At 43.7% G+C, this 21,898-nt stretch overlaps 1 protein-coding gene across 3 annotated transcripts in view; it reads left to right on the top strand.

Moving 5' to 3' along the window:
• The window catches only part of abca2 (ATP-binding cassette, sub-family A (ABC1), member 2), a 104,919-nt gene that overhangs the window by 64,641 nt on the left and 18,380 nt on the right, over positions 1-21,898 (top strand). For all 3 annotated transcript variants that reach the window (XM_026186101.1, XM_026186102.1, XM_026186100.1), the window contains 15 exons: positions 690-883; positions 2,998-3,118; positions 3,222-3,512; positions 7,910-8,131; positions 9,423-9,525; positions 10,449-10,774; positions 12,629-12,842; positions 15,154-15,259; positions 15,340-15,451; positions 15,547-15,607; positions 17,312-17,486; positions 17,581-17,696; positions 18,248-18,395; positions 18,618-18,741; positions 19,027-19,159. In XM_026186101.1, coding sequence (XP_026041886.1) covers positions 690-883; positions 2,998-3,118; positions 3,222-3,512; positions 7,910-8,131; positions 9,423-9,525; positions 10,449-10,774; positions 12,629-12,842; positions 15,154-15,259; positions 15,340-15,451; positions 15,547-15,607; positions 17,312-17,486; positions 17,581-17,696; positions 18,248-18,395; positions 18,618-18,741; positions 19,027-19,159 — 2,446 coding nt within the window. The remainder of the gene's footprint in view (positions 1-689; positions 884-2,997; positions 3,119-3,221; positions 3,513-7,909; positions 8,132-9,422; positions 9,526-10,448; positions 10,775-12,628; positions 12,843-15,153; positions 15,260-15,339; positions 15,452-15,546; positions 15,608-17,311; positions 17,487-17,580; positions 17,697-18,247; positions 18,396-18,617; positions 18,742-19,026; positions 19,160-21,898) is intronic.

The following is a 21,898-nucleotide window of genomic DNA, read 5'->3' as shown; positions in this document are numbered from 1 at the left end:
GTGTGTGTGTGTGTGTGTGTGTGTGTGTGTGTGTGTGTGTGTGTGTGTGTGTGTGTGTGTGTGTGGTAGTGTTTTTATTTCCTGCACCTGTGATGCTGTCAGCCTACAGAGCATTTGCAGATTTACACTAAGAAGTCTAGCAGAGCCCTTAATGATACATATGGCCATGATTTATGAATGCGTGTGTGCATTGGTATACACAGAAGTGCAATCATATACACTGCATACATTGTTTGTCTACTATATGATTTGTACATTTGGGATTTTATTGGTTTTATCTGACATATGTACAACCTTTGTCTATACTTTGGTGAATTACAGTAGAAAATACTTACTGGTGTTCTGGTATCATCACAAACATACATCCAGCATTCACTTCAATAATCTGATTATAATATAATCATTTATGAGGTGAGAGTTCAGTTAAAGGAGCACCTCATAAATGATGTTCATTTTATTCAGTGTGTGCGTGGAGTTGAACTACACACCGCAGAAAGATGTTAGAAGCAGAGCAGTAACACGATTATTAAACCTTCAACCAAAACTGCTTTTAATAGAAAGGCAAAACAAAAGCACACAAGCAGAAGAGCCCTGCACTATGCAAACATGTGCCCACCACCCCCACCTACCCACCACCATGCAGAAAACCAAAAGTCTTCATGCTTTGTGTTTTTTCTTTCAATGCTAAGGCCAGGCCAGCCAGTTCCAGCCTCCGTCTCTGTCTCCGTCCTCCTCTCTGTCGCCTTGCTCAGAAGTTCAGGTCACTCAGTTTATTCGTCAGTTTGTGGCTTCCTGCCTGCTGGTGTCCGACTCCAACACTGAGCTGTCCTACGTGCTGCCTTCTGAGGCTGTCAAGAAGGGCTGTTTTGAGAGGCTGTTTCAGGTACATTTACACAAGCAAAGAAAACTCTTCTGTTACAGAATAAACTCACAGCTATTGATCGCAAGGTTGGTAGTTTGATCCCTGGTTGCTCCCAGTCTGTATGCCAAATATCCTTGGCCAAGATACTAACCTCAAGTTGCTCATCAATGCATCCATCAGAGTGTGAATGTTTGATAAAAAACACGTGTGTAGAAAAAGAGTAGAAAAAAGTGCTGGTGTGAATGATGAGTAGAAAAGCAGGTCATTTACATCGTTTCTGATGCTGCTGCTGATTCTATATATGGTCTGGCTAATTGCATAAAAGACAATGTGTTTTAAATTTAATCTAATTCAATTCAGTTTTATTTATATAGCACCAAATTACAACCACAGTTACTTCAAGGTGCTTTTGTAAACTAACAACTCTACAATAATACAGAAAACAACTGCCTTGGTGGCTGTGGGAAGGAGAACTCCCTTTTAACAGGAAGTAGCTTCCTGCAGAACCAGGTTCAGCAAGGAGCAGTGATACTCTGTGATAGGTCGGCCGTGCAGGGAGGAAGACAGTAGAACTGTGGAAGAGGGCCGTGGATTCATAATCGATGGATGGATGAATGGGTGGATTTGGCCTGCACCAAGCAGACCCCCCACCGGGCACCAAAGAGGCCCAAGCCAGGGGAAGCAACTACAAATGAGTAGCAGTAGGGAGGGGAAACCCCCAACCTCCATGACCATGGCCTGCAGTGGGCAGGGCTCAGAAAGGCCCAGGCTCAGGCCTAGCCAAATATACATGTTCCCAAAAGGAGACGAGCAAAACTGAGAATGAAAAAACTAAATGGGATATAATAAAAACTTAAAATGATATAAATAAAGGACAAAGATGTGGAAACCACACAAGTAGTAGTAAAATGTTGAACTCAAAATGCTAGTACAAAGACCCAGCACTGTAAGTGTGACATAAAAAACAACTTTTTAACAGTGTTGTAGTACCCCAAACCTTGGCAGATCTTAGCATGGTGTGCAGTGTCCTCAAAGAAGTGGACAAAAGAAGACCCATAAAGGCCGACAAACTTCAGTTCAGTTTTATTTATATAGAACCAAACAACAGTCGCCTCAAGGTGCTTTATACTGTAAGGTAAACCCAACAATCATATGACCCCCTATGAGCAGCACTTTGGTGACAGTGGGAAGGAAAAACTCCCTTTTAACAGGAAGAAACTTCCGTCAGAACCAGGCTCAGGGAGGGGCGGGGCCATCTGCTGTGATTGGTTGGGGTGAGAGAAGGAAGACAGGATAAAGACATGCTGTGGAAGAGAGATTAACAACAAGTGTGAAAACCTCCCGGAGCAGATAACCAGTATCTAAAAGCCACGTCCTTTAGAAACGGGGGAAAAATACAGCACCTGACACAGGACCACGTGCACCCGGCCCTTCATTTGACCTACTGTTTGCTGAAGTCTCATCAGAAATGATCTAACTGTAAGAGTGGCTGTCAAGAAGCCATTCTTAAGGAAGTATGCCAAGTTGTGCAAGAACTAGACTGAAACAGGCCTTAAGAATGAAGCCAAGCGTTTCATTTTTGTATCCAATCCTCAGTTTATAGCAATCAAAAGAAAGCTGAGCATATTTATCGACCTTTAAAACATCTTGACATAAATTAGTTATGATGTTTTACAGGTCGATCTCATAGTTTAATGTGACAATTAAGCCAGCAGTGTTGCTGACAGTACTGACAGGTTGTGATCTATCATGGAGTACCGTCTGGTAAGCATTGGCTTCATTTTTTTAGTGATCCCAAACACACTGCAGTGCAGTAAAAGCATATCTGGGTAGACAAATTCCCAGTGAAACACTATCAGCCATTCACTGACCTGCCCAGGACCTCAATGTTATTGTAGCGGTGTGTAATCATCTTGACAGAGAATGAAGCAAAAGGCAGCAAACAGCCACAGATAAGCTTTGGAATATCCTTCAAAAAGCCTGAATAAGTATACATGAAGACTACTTCCAAATAAAGTTCATTCTTCATTCTGTGCTGAAGAATAAAGGCGGTCATACATAAAGACAGACTTTGTACACAACAATCTTCAAACTCTCATTTTGCCTTATTTACTAATTTGCCATTGTGCCTCCAGGCTTTAGAGAAGAGCTTGGACTCCCTGGCACTGACTAGTTTTGGGGTAATGGACACCACCTTAGAGGAGGTCTTTCTCAAAGTGTCTGAAGAGGACCAGTCTCTTGAAAACAGCGATGCTGGTGAGCACATGTTTCTTATATGTTCATATGTGTGTTTTGACTTCATCGGTTGGCACATGGCTGACATGATTACCTTCTTCCCACCCCTGTTATCTCTGAGCAGACGTAAAGGGTTCGCCAGGGGGGAGCTCTGTAGGGAAATCATCAATCGGTTCAGAAGGTTTGGGGGGACCACAGGGTGAGACAGGATCCCAAGTGGAGCCTGAAAAGCCAACGGTGGAACTAAACAATCTGGTGAAGTGCTCCACACTAAGCCAGAGCCAGTCTTCTCTAATGTCCTCCTCATCTGTCGGCTCAGTAAGAGGCGATGAAGGAGGGCTATATACCGACTTCTATGGAGATTACTGTCCGCTCTTTGACAACAGACAGGGGGCTGACTCTGCTAGCCTCCAGGGTAAGACAACAACAACAGCAGATGTACTCTTGTTTGATCGTTCTTTGCCACATCTTTCATGAATTTATACACAAATGAAAAACATTTTTGTTTGTTTGTTTGTTTTTTGCTAGTTTATTAAAAACATCTTTACATTCTCTTACTCTGCTGAGGCAAATGATGGTGTGGTGCACTCTATTGGTTTGAGCATCTTTAAAATGTGTCAAGAAATGATGGTTGGAGACCAGATGATGCAGAGTGACAGTGAATCCAAAATTTGGGAAAAAATGACCTTAATAAAAGAACAAGTCAATCATCCGTCCATCCTTCCCTCCCTTGTTATGGGCAGAGGTGGGACCAAGTCATTGTTTTGCAAGTCTCAAGTAATGTCAGGCAAGTCAGAGTCGAGTCTCAAGTCACTGGTGTAAAAGTCCGAGTCAAGTCACAAGTCTGAAACTTTGAATTTCAAGTCCTTTCGAGTCTTTAAAAAAAAAAAAACGAAAAAATAATGTTGCAGTTATATGCTAAATGTAAATATTAGACCATGTAATTTTAAAATCTGTGTTTTTCTCAACACATGACAAAATAGTGAACTTAGAAAATATACACAAATTGTGAAATTGCACCTCTTTAAAATGCAGCTCAATTAAACCTAGAATAATTTTCACCGACAGTTCTGAGATACGCTGCATGTTATTCTTGGATGCGCTTGTAGGACCGGTGTCGTGCCAAAGTAGGTATCCCCGACAGAATTTGTTTCCCCTGTGCTGGGAGCACGCAGGAAGTACTGATGTTTTCATTTTGTGAAAAATTAGTATCGTTACATTACCATTCAGTTTGAGGGTTACAACAGAAAATTATATATTTATTGCTCACGGGGTATCAGATGGGATTATTTTAATAAACCATAAACATTTTGGCTAATAACTATTTTTATTCTCCTGTAACTTTATTATATAAAGAGCTAAATCCTCCAAAGTTTCAGGAGAAATGCGTCATAATAAGAAGTGTTTGTGAACGAAAAATCAGCAATGTGGGATACTGTTTGTCTGTGATTTACACAGGGGGAACAAATTCTGTCGGGGATACCTAGTTTGGCACGATAGTAACTTCAGGTCACTGCAACAAGCCCAGGTACAGTTTACCGACGGATGGGTGCAGGACCTTGAAATGCACCGTGTAGAACGAAAGACCATCGTACGTATCATAAGTTTACCAGTCTCACAAATCGTCGTCATAAATACACATTCCTTAACCGTTTATTAATAGGACCTTTGAGCTCAACGGTAATTAATTAGTAGTGGAAATAATTTCTGGTAGCATCACAGAAATATAGCAGTGACAATGATACTGTAAGCTGTAATCGTACTGGGCAATTAGTGATACAAAAACCTGTTTTATCCTGTGAATAAAAGTATATGTTTTTGTCAATGTACCATAATAACAGAGGCGAAACGCAATATTGTGTCAGGACAATTCACTATTTATGCACAATAAACAAAGGAGCATAGCGCGACAATTTCTGTTCAGCGCCAGACTTGCTTGTAACCTATATCACCAATTATGTTATGAAAATGACGCATTAACTACAACAGCAGACTGACCTTTGTGGAAATGCTTGGAGCAGACTAACCTGTGAGCTGGAGGGTTCTGGGACGTTATATTTGATCTTTGAATGGCTGCAATCCAGTCGCGTCTTTGTTACTTCGGAAACATGGCTCGAACAATTTCTCTTCAACGACGTAATCCGATAACAACCGATCTCTTTACCCGTCGGCTTCCCGTGGCTGTCATGCGACCGGCTATTGCAGTTAATAATACAACAGCTTCTTGACATTTTTGTGTTTCTTTTTATCGCTGTGTGACTGATTTTAATTGAAAGCCTGCGTGCGCTAGTACCTCTTGCCACGAGTTCCCAGAATCCTTTGCGGTTTTACCCCTGAATGACGTCACATTTTCAATCTCTATATAATATGCATGTTAAATTTTATATTTGGGGTAAAATATCAAGTCTTTTCAAGTAAACCGGTTCAAGTCCAATTCAAGTCCCAAGTCATTGGTGTAAAAGTCCAAGTCAAGTCACAAGTCTTAGAACATTTTTTCAAGTCAAGTCTAAAGTCATAAAATTAATGACTCGAGTCTGACTCGAGTCCAAGTCATGTGACTCGAGTCCACACCTCTGGTTATGGGGGCAACAGCCTAAGCAGAAAAGCCCTGATCTCCCTCTCCCCAGCCACCTCACCCCACCAGTGTGTTATGGACTTGCTCCAAAGCCTCCTGCAGATGGGTCATGCTGCCAATATCTAACCTAGGAGGCAGCCAGGCAGCGTCTTGCTCTTGTTCCATCCTGCATCTGAGGTTTGACTAATGGACGAGCTGTCCCTGAGAAGAGACCTTTCTAGGGAAGCTGAGAAGTGTGACCCCCATGTCTTTATCCACAGCATGTCTTTATCCTGTCTTCCTTCTCTCACCCCACCCAGTCGCAGCAGATGGCCCCGCCCCTCCCTGAGCCTGGTTCTGCTGGACGTTTCTTCCTGTTAAAAGGGAGTTTTTCCTTCCCACTGTCGCCAAAGTGCTGCTCATAGGGGGTCATATGATTGTTGGGTTTTTCTCTGTAGGTATTATTATACCTTACAGTATAAAGTGCCCTGAGGCGACTGTTGTTGTGATTGGGCGCTGTATAAATAAAATTGAATTGAAAGAAACCCTCTGATCCCCCCCCCTTCTTAAAGATGGGACTCACCACCCCAGATCTCCATGCAGTGCTGCAGAGGAGTATCAATCAAAACAGCCCCACAAGATTTGGAGCCTTTACGAGCTCAGGGCAAACCTCCTCAACCCCAAGGGCATGGCTACGCTCTTGGTCCTCTACAGAAGATGTGTCAGTGGATTAACATGCTTAAAGTATTCCTTGCAATGCCTGACTACATCATGAGTTCAAGTCAGCAGCACCCACACCCACTACACACTGTAAGTAGTGCTCTGCTTTCCCCTCCTGTACCACTCGTTTGCCAGAATTGCTTCAAAACAAACTGAAAGTCTCTTCCCATGAAGTTTTTGCTCCAGTTACTGCACGAGCCGCCTTCTCTTGGTCTGCCGGTAACCGTCCGCTGCCCACAGTGTAGTAAGCCCAATAAAAATTCTTCTTCAGCTTGAGGTTTACCCTTACCTCCTCTGTTCACCATTTGGTTCAGGGATTACCACCACAACAGGCAATAACATCTTTGCCGCAGCCTCAGCAATGGAGATGGAGAATATGGTCGATATAGACTCAATATCAGCCTCCTTCAGACTGCTGTCAACATTCTAGTTGAGGAATTCCCAGAGCGGAGCCTCTGCCAGGCACATTTAGGCGTGCCAGGTTCAATATCCTCCCCCACCACCTGATCCTACTCATTACCAGGCGGTGGTCAGTTGACGGCTCTAGCCCTCTCTTCATGCGAATGTTCTGGATAGATCAGAAATCTGATAATACAATAAGACAACTGACCATCAACCTACGGTGTCCTGGTACCATGTGTATGGGCACCCTTATGTTCAAAAATAGTGTTCGGTATGAACAAACTGTGATTTGCACAGAAGCCAAAAACAGAACCCTGATCTGGTTCGGATCAGGCCATTCCTCCCAGTCACCCCCTTCAGGTGTCACTGTCCACGTGAGTGTCGAAGTCTCCCAGTAAGAAGACAGAGTCACTAGATGGAGCAGTGACTTGAACAGTCCAGGACCTCTCCAGGAGACATGTGTTGAGCCTGCTATAGCCAATATCTCTCAACCTCACACACTAACTCAGACTCCTTCCCCACCAGAGAGGTGGCATTTCATGTCCCAGCAGCCAGCCTCGATATCTAGGGATCAGACTGCCACAGCCTCCATCCCTGACCACTGCCTGACACATGCGATGTTTGAATGGATAAAATGTCAGCCAAGGCACGGACAGAATATCTGTGGAGGGATATAAAGATGGGATTCACAGGCACTTCCATGCATGTCAAACAGAATTTAATATAACTGAACAAACAGGTGGTAAATATTTATCTAAGATGACTTAAAGTTGAACACGTTTTTAAAGGAAAGAACAGACTTTTTGTTTTATAAAAACACACAGTCTCATCATGAGTTTAGATGCTCGAACCCATGAATCTCATGGCTCGTTTCAGGGTTTAGTGACTTATATTGTCAAAATTTAGATGAATATTTTCATCAGTTTATTAGTTAATAAATGCAAGTGACAATGCTACAACATTAAATGTTTTTTTCTTAGTTTTTGTTTTTCTTTAGATCTTTTTTCTTTTCATGCTTCTGGAATAAAAATGCTCATATAGTGTGAGCACTAAAGAATCATACAGACCGGTTGTGATTACTGTTCTCATCCATAATTTGTCAGTTTGTCTATTTCATGTTAACTTTTTCACTTTAGGAGATGCAGAGAACCCCTCGTCACCAGAGCCGGAGGTGCTGGAAGGGCAGGGCACCTTCAAGCTGGAGGGTTGGTGGTTGAAACTGAGCCAGTTTCACGGACTTATTATCAAGAGGTTTCACTGTGCCAAGAGGAACACCAAGGGTCTCTTCTCTCAGATCCTCCTGCCTGCCTTCTTTGTCTGTGTGGCCATGACCGTGGCCTTATCTGTGCCCGAGATCGGTGAGATTTTACTCGTCCTTTGCTGGTTTTAATATTGCTGCTGTCCCAAGAAGATAAACAGGATTGCAGAAGTTGTCTGTATACTGTTAAACAGTTCAGTATTTAGATTATGGTGAATACAGTTTTGTACAGAGCTCCTAATACTTTAACAGTCTATTACAAATAAACTGCTGAGCGGGCTCTCAGCAGTTTAGACGATATAAGTTGTTGTGATTTGGCCACATGTAAATAAAACTGTATTGAATTTCACATTCATCGAACAGTCTTTGCTCATAAACATCTTCCTAAAATAGAAAAACTTAAAATACTTGGATCAAACTTTACAAGATAAATGTTTGAACCAAAGTATTCAAATGAATCATGAAGGTGGTACACTAAGATTAGCAGCAAAGAAACCGAGTAATAAAATAGAATAGAATAGAATAGAATAGCCCTTTACTCCTGCACGATTGACAATGACAATAAAGTATCGATGGTAAGACAGCAGGAACAAATCTATACAAACAAGAGAAAAGCACATATTGGAGAACAGGTTGCAAAGCACTTAGAAGTAGTGATAAGGACCCTGAGTCCACGAGTGATGACTGATGAGGATTACTCAGACCAGATTGTTGAGCTGGGTTGGCAGGGTGGGGTGGAACCCGACTGACCTGAGACGTGAACCAGAACCAGCGGTGGGTCAAACGGGTAATGCTGCACATTTAGTCAGCAGGCGTGACTGTGATCGCTGCCGCCATGATCGTTGATTTTTTGGAAAGCGTAAATGGCGAGGAGGAGTTTTACACACAGTGCCAGAGATTCATGTCCGTGTCCTGCAGCAATCACCTGAAATATTCAGAAAAAAGCCCCCATATTTGTAGCAGAAACACGCACATATGTGAGTGTGTTTCATGTTTAGATTTCACATTTTATATAAGAACAGAGCAGCGTAGTTAAATAATCATTTTATGCTTTCATGCTTAGAAACGGAGAGCATCAATAATCATGGACTGAAAGCGTCACTTTGTTGTCTTGTTGTTAAGTTTGGCTCATTGTGACTCGTGTTGCTATGAAGAATGTGTGATATACCAGGGTGGAGGGTAGCAGTAGCTGGTGAGCACGCTCACTTCAGTCGATATTTAAATTATTTGTTTATTTTATTCACTCAACAGTTAAAACAGTGGAGCTACTAAACTAATGAAATACATGGGTTTCTAGGGCTCAGTGCACTTTATTTTTACAATTAGCTGTAAAATCTACGTAAAAAGATCCCTGATTAATGGATGGATGTTGTGTGTGAATTATTTTACAGGAGATTTGCCACCCTTGATCTTGTCCCCATCTCAGTATCATAACTACACCCAACCAAGAGGCAACTTCATCCCTTATGCCAATGAAGACAGACCCCAGTACAGGTAGGATGATGTTTAATTTACTGATATAACTCATGCAGATTTTTATCATTAAAACTAAATATTGCAGATGTTTCTTTGACAGTGAAGTCACATTTCTCAGCTGAACATTTACCAAACAAACTGTTTGTGTTTGACTTCTTTTATATTACTCGATATTAGAAAAGTAACTGCTCGTGCTCACTCTAGTGCACGCTAGCCTGAAGTAAAGCCAGTACAGCAACTTGACTGACAAATAACAATGTCTGATATCTCTGTGAATTAAACTGGAACATCGCGTCATGTTTTCAGCAAATAAAAATTCAGCATGCTTGATATTATTTATACTAAACTGTCTGTCAGGTTTAATTAGCGTAGACGCCCTGATTGTAACTGTCCTACGTAAGTCCCCACACTGCTGTAGCAACTTGTCTTTTGCTTAGTAAACAGCTGCATATAAGAAAGCTCTACCAAGACATGGAAAGGGTTTCTGGTGGTGAATCATCTCCACATCAGTAATGAAAGGATTAGTTTCAGTATATGTGGCTAAATTGTCAAGTTGTGTGATGATGTGTGCTGATTGTTTATGCCTGCTACTGTCACCCTTACACACAACAGCCAAAGTGACCTGTGTTAAAAACGATATAGCCTTGTGTTAGCAGGACTGTCAGTGATGAGCGTGCCAAGCATAACTGTGGTTCAGGGTCATGGACTAACTCGATCACCTCATATATTATTCCATGGAGTCCTGTCACCTCGACCTGTAGCAGAGCTTAGCAAGGTTGACCAAAAGAGATCTTATGAGTCCAAATACTGGAGCCTTTAGACGCTGAAATAAGCTTTTACTTTAAACAGAATCCTGGTGCACAGCAGCATTTTGCTCAAGTCAACACTGACACAGTGGAATAGAAAGAAATGTGACTGACACATCTTTGGTCCACTCTCAGGAACAAGCTGTCACCAGACGCCAGCCCACAGAAGATCATCAACACCTTCCGCCTGCCCTCGGGTATCGGTGCTACTTGTATCCTCAAAACCCCCTTCAACAGCACCCTGGACCAGCTGGCACAAACCCTCAACCCCAATGCCAATAACTCCAAAACCCTAGCTGCCAAATACTTTGATTCTATGTGTCTGGACTCCTTCACTCAGGGCGTCCCCCTCTCCAACTTTGTGCCCCCACCACCTTCGCCAGCACCTTCAGATGACCCAGACTCTAATTTTGAGGACGGTCTGTGGAACCTAACAGTCACTCCTCCAATTACAGTTCATAGTAAGTGCTTCCATAATATGCGTGCGACCCATTTAACGTATGTAGCTCTAGATCTGAAAATCAAGACTTGACTTAAACAAAAAATAATTAAAGGAACTGTCACGGCGGGGCGCGCCGGCGTGAGGAATGAGGTAGACCCAAGAGCAGACACGGTGGAGACAGAACTAGGTTTCCAAAATAAGGCAAGCCTTTATTGTGGCTGCAGGCATAACAAAAACACTAGGGGACACTGAAACTGGGAAAACTAAGAAGACAGAGAACACTGTGTAAACTAAGAAGGCTAAGGCACTCTGTGAAGGAACTATGGAAAAAACTATAAACACAGAGTAACTAAGCAGGCTATGAACACAGTGTCACAATAAGGGAAAATACGAGGTGAGGATAACAGACGATCTGACACTGACACAAAGACACACTGGGCTTAAATACACTGAGGCAGTCATCAAGAAATTAGAGACAGAAGGGGAACACAGCTGGGAGGAATAAGACCTGAACATGAGCCTTCAGAGTAAAACAGGAAACAAGACACCACTAAACAAACACGCAGACACGACACAGAGAGATAGACTAGACACTGAATTAAACCTGCAATAAACATGAGAACACAAAAACCTACGAACTAATCCCTAAACAAGAATAACCGAAACATAGAGTCATAATCATCATTATCATCATAATAAGAAAAGAATCCAAAATGCAAAACACACCAAAAGCATAACTCAAAATACTGGGTCAAACTGACCCAGAACCGTGACAGGAACACTTTGGAAACACATCATCATGCTGCATGTCTGAGGTGATGTGGTCCAGGTAATATATTAGGAGTGAAGGATGACACATCATTTGATGAAAATGATCAATCTACAGAGGGCTGAAGTCAGAGTGAAAAAATGATGCAGCATGCGAGTCTGTTTGGTGGAAAATTAATTGCAGCAAATGCATGCATGTACTTTCTCTATGGCTTCTCCAGACCCGTTCACGTCTGTCTCACAGTAACACTAACAGGGCACCACTGCTGGACCTGCCAGTTCTGGTATGGTTAAAGGCCAGTCAGGCTCCACAGTGCTGGGCAGTGACCACAGGGCCCCACTAAAGGACCTCGGGCTCTCAGGCCCTGCTTATGATTGTTGGGTTAGAGACATTGACAGCAGTGGGCTGCTGGCTGTCACTTGTAGGTCTCTGGCAGCACTCGTCCTGTTCCACCTGCAGAAAGGAGCAGATACTGGTACAGCTGATGGGTTAAGGACTTTGTGCGGTCCTGTCCAGCTATCCTAGCCTGTGTCTCACGGCATGCTGAGACACAGATAACCTCTGATAATGAAATGTATTGATGTGCCTCGCTGTAGGAGTTGGCCTGCCTGTGCAGCCTCTGTAGGGTGCAGGGAGTACTTCATGCCACCAGTAATGACGCTGCAGTCAGAAAAGATAAGGAGACGAACACTGTCGGTGGTCTTAATCTGAAAACCATTTCTGTTTGGGGGTTGTCTCATTGTTGCCCATCTAGTCCACCTGGTGTTAATATTATTAACACCAGAGCAGCTGAAACTGATCAATAACCCCTCTGCTCCTTACCTGACCAGATCACCAAGTTTAATTTATGTGATGCCATACTGTGATTGCAAAGTGTTCCTTTCATGTTTTTAAGCAGAATATTGTTATTGTCTTATTATATTTTGCTAATGTGGACCAATAGACACGTACAGTGATGCCTACTTGTGTCTTGGCTCGTTGGGAGAGCTAATAAATCATTTCTAACGCAGTTTATTCCCCCTGTGTTTTTTCTGTTTTGAGAAGTCCACGTGGACTAAGGAAAAGATCCGCTGAATGAATGATGACTCTTTCACTTTTGCTTAGAGCCTGTTACATCTCCACCTACCTTTCCCTTGTCCATCCATGAGCCGGTGCGCTGCGTCTGCTCTATGCAGGGGACAGGCTTCTCCTGTCCCAGTGGGGTAGGAGGACAACCCCCTCTCATGAAGGTGGTGACCGGTGACATTATGGTGGACATCACAGGCCGGAACGTCTCTGAATATCTGCTTTTCACATCAGACAGAGTGCGGCTGCACAGGTAGGACAGCTGCTGGAGCAACTCTAAGGAAACAGCCACACAACAGAAATACTGACAACATACTGCAAACTGATGCTTTGACTTTTCAGTGTAGAATCTAATTGCACAAAATACTAGTTGGATCACCTTAGTTTAAACAGAATTATAACTTATATGTTATATGTCATGGGCTGCTACTGGGACCTCCTGAGCCTGAGTAGCTGCGAGCTCCCCTCAGAGTACACAGCAGGCATCATTGTTGAAACATGTGAACACAGAGACACAGCATATAAGGCAAAAACAGAGTTTGTACAGTTCTTTATTCTTCCACACAGCCTAAGCTCTCTTAGGTAATCTTCAGGAACAGTTCTCCAGGCTTCTTGAAGGATATACCAAAGCTCTTCTTTAGGTTTGCTTAGTGCTCTGGCAGTGTTTGGGATCATTGTGATGTCTGTGAAGGTTCTCAGTTCAGGTCATTATAGTCTAAGGAGGTCAGAAAGAAAAACATCTGGACTTTTTTAACTTGCTTGAAGACGTTTTATCTCCCATCCGAGAAGCTTCTTTAGTTCTAAGAGCAACTGGTGGAGAGTCCCAGATTTTTAAGCCCTATGGGAGTGTCTCTGAGGGAGTCATGGACCCGGTATTGATCCTCTGCCTAATCACGCGAGCCAAGGCGTGAAAACGGATGTGGATGAACCAGTTTGTGTCTGAGTGTGTGGCTGGGTCTGAAGTACACTGGGATGTCGTGCTTGGAGAAGACTCCTGAATTTCTCTAATAAACGCGCTACATGAGGGCTGACAGTGCTGCTCTGTTTGTCCTTCTGATTTTCTCTAGCTGGTGTCTGATCTTCTTTTCTGTGCATCTTTGCTGACTTGATGAGCTTCCTTTACATGTGTGTGCTCCTTCTTTTTCCCTTCAGGCTTAGGCTTAGGGCTGTGGTGGCTGTGGCTCAGGTGGTAGAGCAGATCAGCTACTGGTTGGAAGGTTGGTGCCTTCCCCAGTCTGCATGTCAAATATCCTTGGGCAAGATACTAACCGCAAATTGCCCTCTGATGTGTTCATCAGAGTGTGAATGTGTGTGAATGTAGATTAGTTTGCACTTGTGTTTAGTGCTTGTGTGAATGGGTGAATGAGGCATGTTGTATACAGGGCTTTGAGTACTCTGGGAGAGTAGAAAAGCACTCTGTAAGAATCAGTCCATTTACCATCTGGCTTAGAGGGAACACGTTCTGCCCGGTGGTGTAGGGTCCTGATTACTCCAAGTTTGTGTTCCAGAGGGTGATGGGAGTCAAAGAGGAGGTACTGGTCCGTGTGTGTGGGCTTCCGGTAAACTTCGATGTTGAGGTTGCCGTTCTCTTCAATGTGCACGGCGCAGTCCAGGAAAGGCAAACAGTCGTCCTTTGTGTCTTCCCTGGTGAACTTGATGTTCTTATCCACAGCGTTGATGTGCGCAGTGAAGGATTCCACTTCTTGTGTCTTGATGTTGACCCAGGTGTCGTCTACATATCCAGTGGCTGGGTACTCTTCCTTTGAAAGAGCCAAGAGCCTTCCTTTCCACTTCCTCCATGTAAAGGTTGGCTACAATAGGTGACACGGGGGAGCCCATGGCACAGCCATGTTTTTGTCTGTAGAAGCCTTCGTTGTATTTGAAGTATGTAGTGGTGAGGCAGAGGTCTAACAGTGTGCAGGTCTGATCGGGTGTGAAGTTGGTCCTGTCCTCCAAGGAGCTGTCTTCTTGTAGTCGTTTTCTGACAGTCTCCACGGCCTCCGTGGTGGGTTTGCAAGTGAAGAGAGAGACTACATCAAAGGACACCATGGTTTCATCTGGATCCAGGGGAAGTTTCTGGACCTTGTCGGTGAAGTCGTGGAGTTCTTGATGTGATGGTCCCTACAAGGGGCGCTAGGATGGTGGTGAGGTGTTTGCAGTGTTGTAAGTGGCTGAGGTAATGCTGCTATCAATGGGTCTGAGTGGGACTCCTTTGTGGATCTTTGGAAGTCTACAGGGTATTACATCCCCTTCGTCATGTATGATGAAGAAGCTTCTCGGATGAAACGTCTTCAAGAAGCTTAAAGATGTCCAGATGCTTTTCTGTCCGAGCTCCTGAGATCATTGTCATGCTGAAAAGTAAATCATCAATCAGACACTTTCCAGATGTTATTAATGGTGGATCAGTATTTGCTGGTACTTTTCTGAATTCCTAAGTCCATTAATTTTGCCAAGTCATACTTATTGTAATTGTGCATTGCTCTTTGGCTTACATGTCGTCTTAATTTCACATGGATACAGTAACATGCACATACTGGTTTTCTGTCAAATTAATTTTGTTACAGATATGGTGGTTTAACAGTGGGCAACATTCAGAAATCAATCCCAACATCTTTTGGGAGAAATCTTCCACCTATGGTTCGTAAAATAGCGGTGCGCAGATCAGCTCAGGTAAAGACAAAGACGCAATGACTCTAAACTGGACAGGTACAGTATACAATACTGCTAACAGTGCAACTTACTGTGTCCAGGTTCTCTACAACAATAAAGGCTACCACAGCATGCCAACGTATCTGAATGTCCTCAACAATGCCATCCTGCGTGCCAACATGCCTCCCTCCAAGGGCAATCCTGCTGCCTATGGTAGACACGCCAGATATAGCTGCTGAATAAAGTTGTGCCAGTTTGGTTGGTTATTTTTAACTACACAACAGATTGTTTGTTCTGTTTGTTTGCAGGAATCACAGTAACAAACCACCCGATGAATCGCACCAGTGCCAGCCTTTCTTTAGACTATTTGTAAGTGTCTGTGGCTTTACCTCATATATTTATGTGATAGATTCACATTTCTGTTCACGTAAACGATGAGTCTTCATTGTTGCTAGCTCTGGAAGAAAGCAGACCATCTACTAATCAGAAAGTTGGTGGTTCGATTCCTGGCTCCTCTAGTCTGCATGCCAAGAATCCTTGGGCAAGATACTAAGTTGTTCTCCCATGCATCCAACAGAGTATGACTGTGTCAGTGGTATATAGAAAGCACTTCAATAGATGAAGCACAGAAAAAGTGTTTGTGTGAATGCGGCAGGTTGTATAAAGTGCTTTGAGTGTTCAGATCGAATAGAAAACCCCGATGTCAGAACCCGTCCATTCAGCATTCATCAAACAGAAAAGTTAGTCATAGACTTCCTTAACCGTCAGCTGTAAAACACTGGGGGTCGTCACCCTTCATGGACACGCTACTTTGTGAACACGATAACTCAAGAACAAGGCGACATATGATTTTCAAATTGATACCATCGGTGCATCTCCTAAAAGTCTCAGATGAGTTTGGATCCTGTTGACCTTGACCTCAAGTTCTGCTAGGAGGCGTAGGAGTAGCGCTGGCAGCTGCTGGTATTTTGTCTCTTCTCTTCATTGGAGTTAAAGTATCTGAATTTTAGGAGCAGGACCGGCCTCCAAACAAGCTCCTTTAGCTTCTTATCTATACATGCTCCCCCAGCTCTACAAGCTGTTCATTCTTGTTTTCGTGCCCCACCCTCCCTCCCCTTTTTCAATTCTTTCACTTCTCATTGGTTCATGGGGGATCTGCCAGGCCCGGGAGCCGCCACCTGTCCCCTCTGAAGCCTTCCCCAAACTGCAGCTCAGTTCATGTTTAAGCCATTCACCTTTATCTACTACAAACACTGTCAAACCTAAAATGAGGACGTGGGTCCAGTGAGTGAATCCAGCCATATGGCTGATGGCTGCTACGCCCTGAGCCTGGTTCTGCCAGGCCTCTCTTCCTGTTGAAAGGAAGTTCTCCTAAAAGGGAATGCTTCTCCTGGGCTAGTGTCTATTAAACCCCTTTTCCATTCGTATCTACTCAAATCGACTCGGTGCGGTTTTCAGGGTTTTCGGTTAGGTTGTAGTACCTGGTACCAGGTACGTTTTTAGTATCTGCTCACCCGGGATCCAAGCAATCCGAGCAGGTACTAAAATGTGACATCATCAGACTGAATGCCACCGACTGGCTGGTCAGTAGCATCACTTGATGAGTCATGAGAGCTTCGGTTTCTATCACATTTAACTGAGCCTACTCACAGACGAAATGCTGGTTTGGCAGCACGTAGTGAGGCTCCAGATGCTTTGAGTGTGAAGTAACTCCAGACGTCTCACACACCACAGCTGCTCTGTCACGTGACGCATACTGCTCCGACGTGCTGAGGTCACTATCTGGTTACGCCATGTGGCGAGTTATGTGAGGTACTGATATCAGATCATCCATCGCAGTTATAACTGTGCTTCGGAAAAACAAATAGCAGAGGAGCCACAAAGAGGCCTGAGAAGAGGACAGAGACAGAGAGAGCGATTCCTCCTTTACTGTAAAGATTGATGTATAGCTTTAACTTCAGAGAGTTTTGCTTTATGAATGTTTCTATCAAAAGTGCTTTGAAATGACTGTTGAGGACCAAATACTGTAAACTGAAACTGAACTAGCTCTTCTCCTTGTTTTTGTACCTGCAGGCTCCAGGGCACAGATGTAGTGATTGCCATCTTCATTATTGTCGCCATGTCCTTTGTCCCAGCCAGCTTTGTGGTTTTCCTAGTAGCAGAAAAATCCACAAAGGCCAAACACCTGCAGTTTGTCAGTGGCTGTGACCCAGTCATCTACTGGCTAGCCAACTATATTTGGGATATGGTGAGGATGTGATGTTGCAGATGTGAATGTCTTACTAAATGCTTTAACGTGTGTGCAGCTCCTGAACATGGTTTCTCCTTTTATCTGTCCTCAGCTGAACTACCTGGTACCTGCTACATGCTGCGTTATTATTCTGTTTGTGTTTGACCTGCCAGCCTACACCTCTCCAACAAACTTCCCTGCTGTCCTCTCCCTCTTTCTTCTCTACGGGTGAGACATCTGTCTGCACACACGATTTTTCACCTTGGTTCTGAGTCTCTGCTCACATTGTTATGTAGTTTAGTTGTATACTGACTTCCATTAAATAGACATAATATACAGAAGTCAGTCCACTTCCACCACCTGCACTTTTCCTTGTAATTGTTTTAGCGCACAGTTCAGACGATTGGTGCTAATGCATTATATAAAGTATCATAGGGATGCTTTAAATTATTGCTAACATATTATCATCACTTTGCCTTTCTCTGATATCAGCTGCACACTTGTATTTTTAACAGCTGTAATTTTATAGTATTAGCAAACTATTTTCACAAACAGGGAAAAATATTAAAAACCACATGTCGTGGTGGTTCCGGTACAGTGGATGTCTCCAGGAGCACATTTTGTCATATTGACATGCAAACTCAACTCTAGTATCATGCTAGGTCCTGTTTAGGTGCAGTTTTCACAAAACTCTACTACTTGTCTAAATGTAAATGAAATACTAAGATCTTTTTATAAACATGGAAACATATAGCAAGTTTCTTTCTTCCCCTTTCCAGTTGGTCGATCACTCCCATAATGTATCCTGCATCCTTCTGGTTTAAGGTTCCCAGTACAGCCTATGTCTTTCTCATAGTCATCAACCTCTTCATAGGCATCACTGCAACTGTTGCAACCTTCCTTCTACAGCTCTTTGAACACGACAAGGTCTGTTGGATTCTTTTATCTTACCTCAGACACACAGCCAAACGCATCACTCGTTTCCCCTTCAACAGCAAAAGTACAGATTTGGAAGAGATGGTGATCTTTGAGTTAGATCACCTGCTCTTCCACATACTGGAATGAATACTACAAAATGGAAAAGTATCTGACATGACCTTTGCTTTTTACTGTATTTCTTTCTTTTACTTCTTTTTTTTCTTTTTGCAGGATTTGAAAAAAGTGAACAGTTACCTAAAGTCCTGTTTCCTCATCTTCCCCAACTACAACCTGGGTCATGGCCTGATGCAGATGGCCTACAACGAGTACATCAATGAATACTACGCTAAAATAGGTACACTAAGCACCGAGCTGGCTAATTACAATAAAGTTAAATCTTAAACTACTATGATTTATTTAACAGAGATGAACCAACACTTCTTGCAAGAACCTAAAAGTTGTGCTATACATACTTAAAGATTTATAAGGGTATTCAGAGCACATTCTTAGTTTGGTGCTACAGAAGATTTGTTGAGAACAAAGATTTACAGTCTTGCAGGCTTTTCTGTTTTATTCATAATGATTTTAGGAGATTGAAGAGCAAAGCTGCACATTAAGTTGTTGTAATTATGTGTTTTAGGGCAGTTTGACAAGATGAAATCACCATTTGAGTGGGATATTGTGACTCGAGGACTTGTTGCAATGACAGTCGAAGGCTTTGTTGGCTTCCTCATCACCATCCTCTGTCAGTACAACTTTCTGAGGAACCCGCCGTGAGTTTTCTATATATAGTTTTGAACTGGATGCCTACCACTTAGTTACACAGAGGGTCGTATGCTGAGAGATCTACAGTTAGAGTTGGCTGAGGACTGTACTAAAAATGTACTTACAATATAAACAAAGGGTACGTTAAAAACACAACTACCGGTAAGCATGAATGACTTAACAACAGGAAAAAGGGGAAAAACCCCAGAACTTATGTACTGTACCAAGCCGGCACCAAAGCAGCTTTCAGATTGATGCTTCGTATATAAGACAAATAATGTAGTAGGGTTTCCTGCTGTTACACAGCTTTCAAATATCAGTGTGGCAGGGCGTGGTCTGAGGCGCAGCTGCTTAAAAACATAAAACAAAATAATTCCCCACTCGCCCCAGCCTTCATGCTCGGGTCGTCTACCAGAGGCCTGGGAGCTTGAGGGTCCAATCCAATTTTATTTATAAAGCAATTTAAAATACCCAGCACAGGACCAAAGTGCTGTGCAGAAAACAAGTTAAAAACAGTAGAATAACAGAAAACAGCAAAAATACATAAATAAAACACAGGGTCCTGCGCAGTATTTTAGCTGTTCCCAGGATTGACTCTGGACAGACAGGATCTTAGCTGGCACCCTTGGAGACATCTCCCATTTTGACCTCGGGACTTCCAGGTTATACTCGGCACAGATGTTCCTGTACACTATGCCGGCCACTTGGTTATGGCGTTCCATGTATGCCTTGCCTGCTAGCATCTTGCACCCTGCTGTTATGTGCTGGATTGTCTCATCTTTACACAGCCTGCACCTGGGGTCTTGCCTGGTGTGATAGACCCCAGCCTCTATGGATCTTGTGCTCAGAGCTTGTTCTTGTGCTGCCATGATTAGTGCCTCTGTGCTGTCTTTCAGTCCAGCTTTGTCCAGCCACTGGTAGGATTTCTGGATATCAGCCACCTCTGCTTTCTACCAGTGGTACATAACGTGCACCCTTTGCAGAGAGCTCATTTCCGCCACTTGTATCTGCAATCTCGTTCTTTCGTTCACTACCCAAAGCTTGTGACCATAGTTGAAGGTAGGGACACAGAGAGGTGAAGGCAGGACATAATTAAGAGCTTCACTTTAATGCTCAGCTCTCTCTTCACCACAATGAACTGGTACAGCATCCGCATCACTGCAGGCACAGCACGGATTGGTGCTGTGCCTGCAGCACTCCCCTCGCTTGTGGATAATTATTATTAAACCTTTATTTAACCTGGAAAATAGCACTATACCCTAAACAAGACCTCAAACAGCTGCAAACAGCTGAGCTGGAGGCCACCACCCGATGAAGCTAACAGAACCACATCGTCTGCAAAAAGCAGAGATGAGATTCTGAGACCACAAAAAGTGAAAGCCTTCTGCCACTTGGCTACACCTAGAAATTCTGTCCATAACAACTATGAAAAGAATCGGTGACAATGGGCAGCCAAGTCCATCACCCGCCGGAAACAAGTAAAACCTATTGCCGGCAATGCAGACCAAGCTCTTGCAACGGTTGTATAAGGATCGAATGGCCCGTAGCAATGGGCCAGACACCCCATATTCTCAGAGCACCTCCAACAGGACAGTCCGAGGGACACGGTCGAATGCCTTCTCCAAGTCCATGAAACACACATAGACTGGTTGGGCAAACTCCCATGCACCCTCAAGTATCCTTGAGAGGGTAAAGAGCTGGTCCAGTGTTCCACAACCAGGACAAAAACTGCATTGTCCTTCTGTATCCGAGGTTGGACTAACGGACAGACTCTCCTTTCCAGCACCCTGGCATAGACTTTCCCAGGGAGGCTGAGGAGTGTGATCCCCCTATAATTGAAGCAAACCCTCCAGTCCCCTTTTTTGAAGATGGGAACCACCATCCCAGTTTGCCAGTCTAGAGCTACCGCCCCTGATCTCCACACAACATTGTATAGGCGTGTCGACAAAGACAGCCCTACAACAACATCCAGAGTCTTCAGGAACTCAGGCCGAAGCTCATTTACCCCAGGGGCCACCAAGGAATTGTTTAACTGCCTCAGTGACCTCGCCCACGGTGATAGACGACTCATCCCCCTCCCCAGACTCTGCTTCCTCTATGGAAGGAAGAGGTGGGATTAAAGAGGTCATTGAAGTTTTCCTTCCACCGGCCGACAGTCCAAATCAGCAGTGCTCCACCCACACTATGCAGAGTGTGGGTGGAGCACTGCTTTCCCCTCCTGAGTCACCTGACAGTTTGCCAGAATGAGGCAATCTGAAAGTCTTTTTCCTCTCCAAACTCCTCCTACAGTTTAAGTTTTTGCTTCAGCCGCTGTTAGGTTTAAATTGTTAAATGTTATCATTGTGTTACTTAAATTTGTAAAACTGTATGATCAAAGACATTCCTTTGTTTCTATTGCCGTCCGCAGCCTGTTGACTGGTGGGGGAGGCTGTAGTGTTTATTGTAGGCACATCCTATGTGAGGGTTCTGTTTTCTTGTTTAGTAAGCTTCCTGCTTTTATGATCCTTTTGTGGGCAGGAGGTCACACAAACGCACCCCCAAACTCACACACACACATGCAAACACACACATTCTCACACAGGCACACACACACACACACACACACGTGCTTACACACATATGGTACCTTATCTTTTATAACCATAGGGGGGTTTACAATGGGTGGTGCTGTGTGTACTGTAACTGTTTTCAATGAAAGGCAGCAAGCGGAGGCCGGGGTGGAAGTGGTCTGAACGAGGGCAGAAGGG

This window comes from Astatotilapia calliptera, chromosome 12 (assembly GCF_900246225.1).
Source record: "Astatotilapia calliptera chromosome 12, fAstCal1.2, whole genome shotgun sequence".
Classification (NCBI taxonomy): domain Eukaryota; kingdom Metazoa; phylum Chordata; class Actinopteri; order Cichliformes; family Cichlidae; genus Astatotilapia; species Astatotilapia calliptera.
This window is presented reverse-complemented; position numbering and strand designations above follow the sequence as displayed.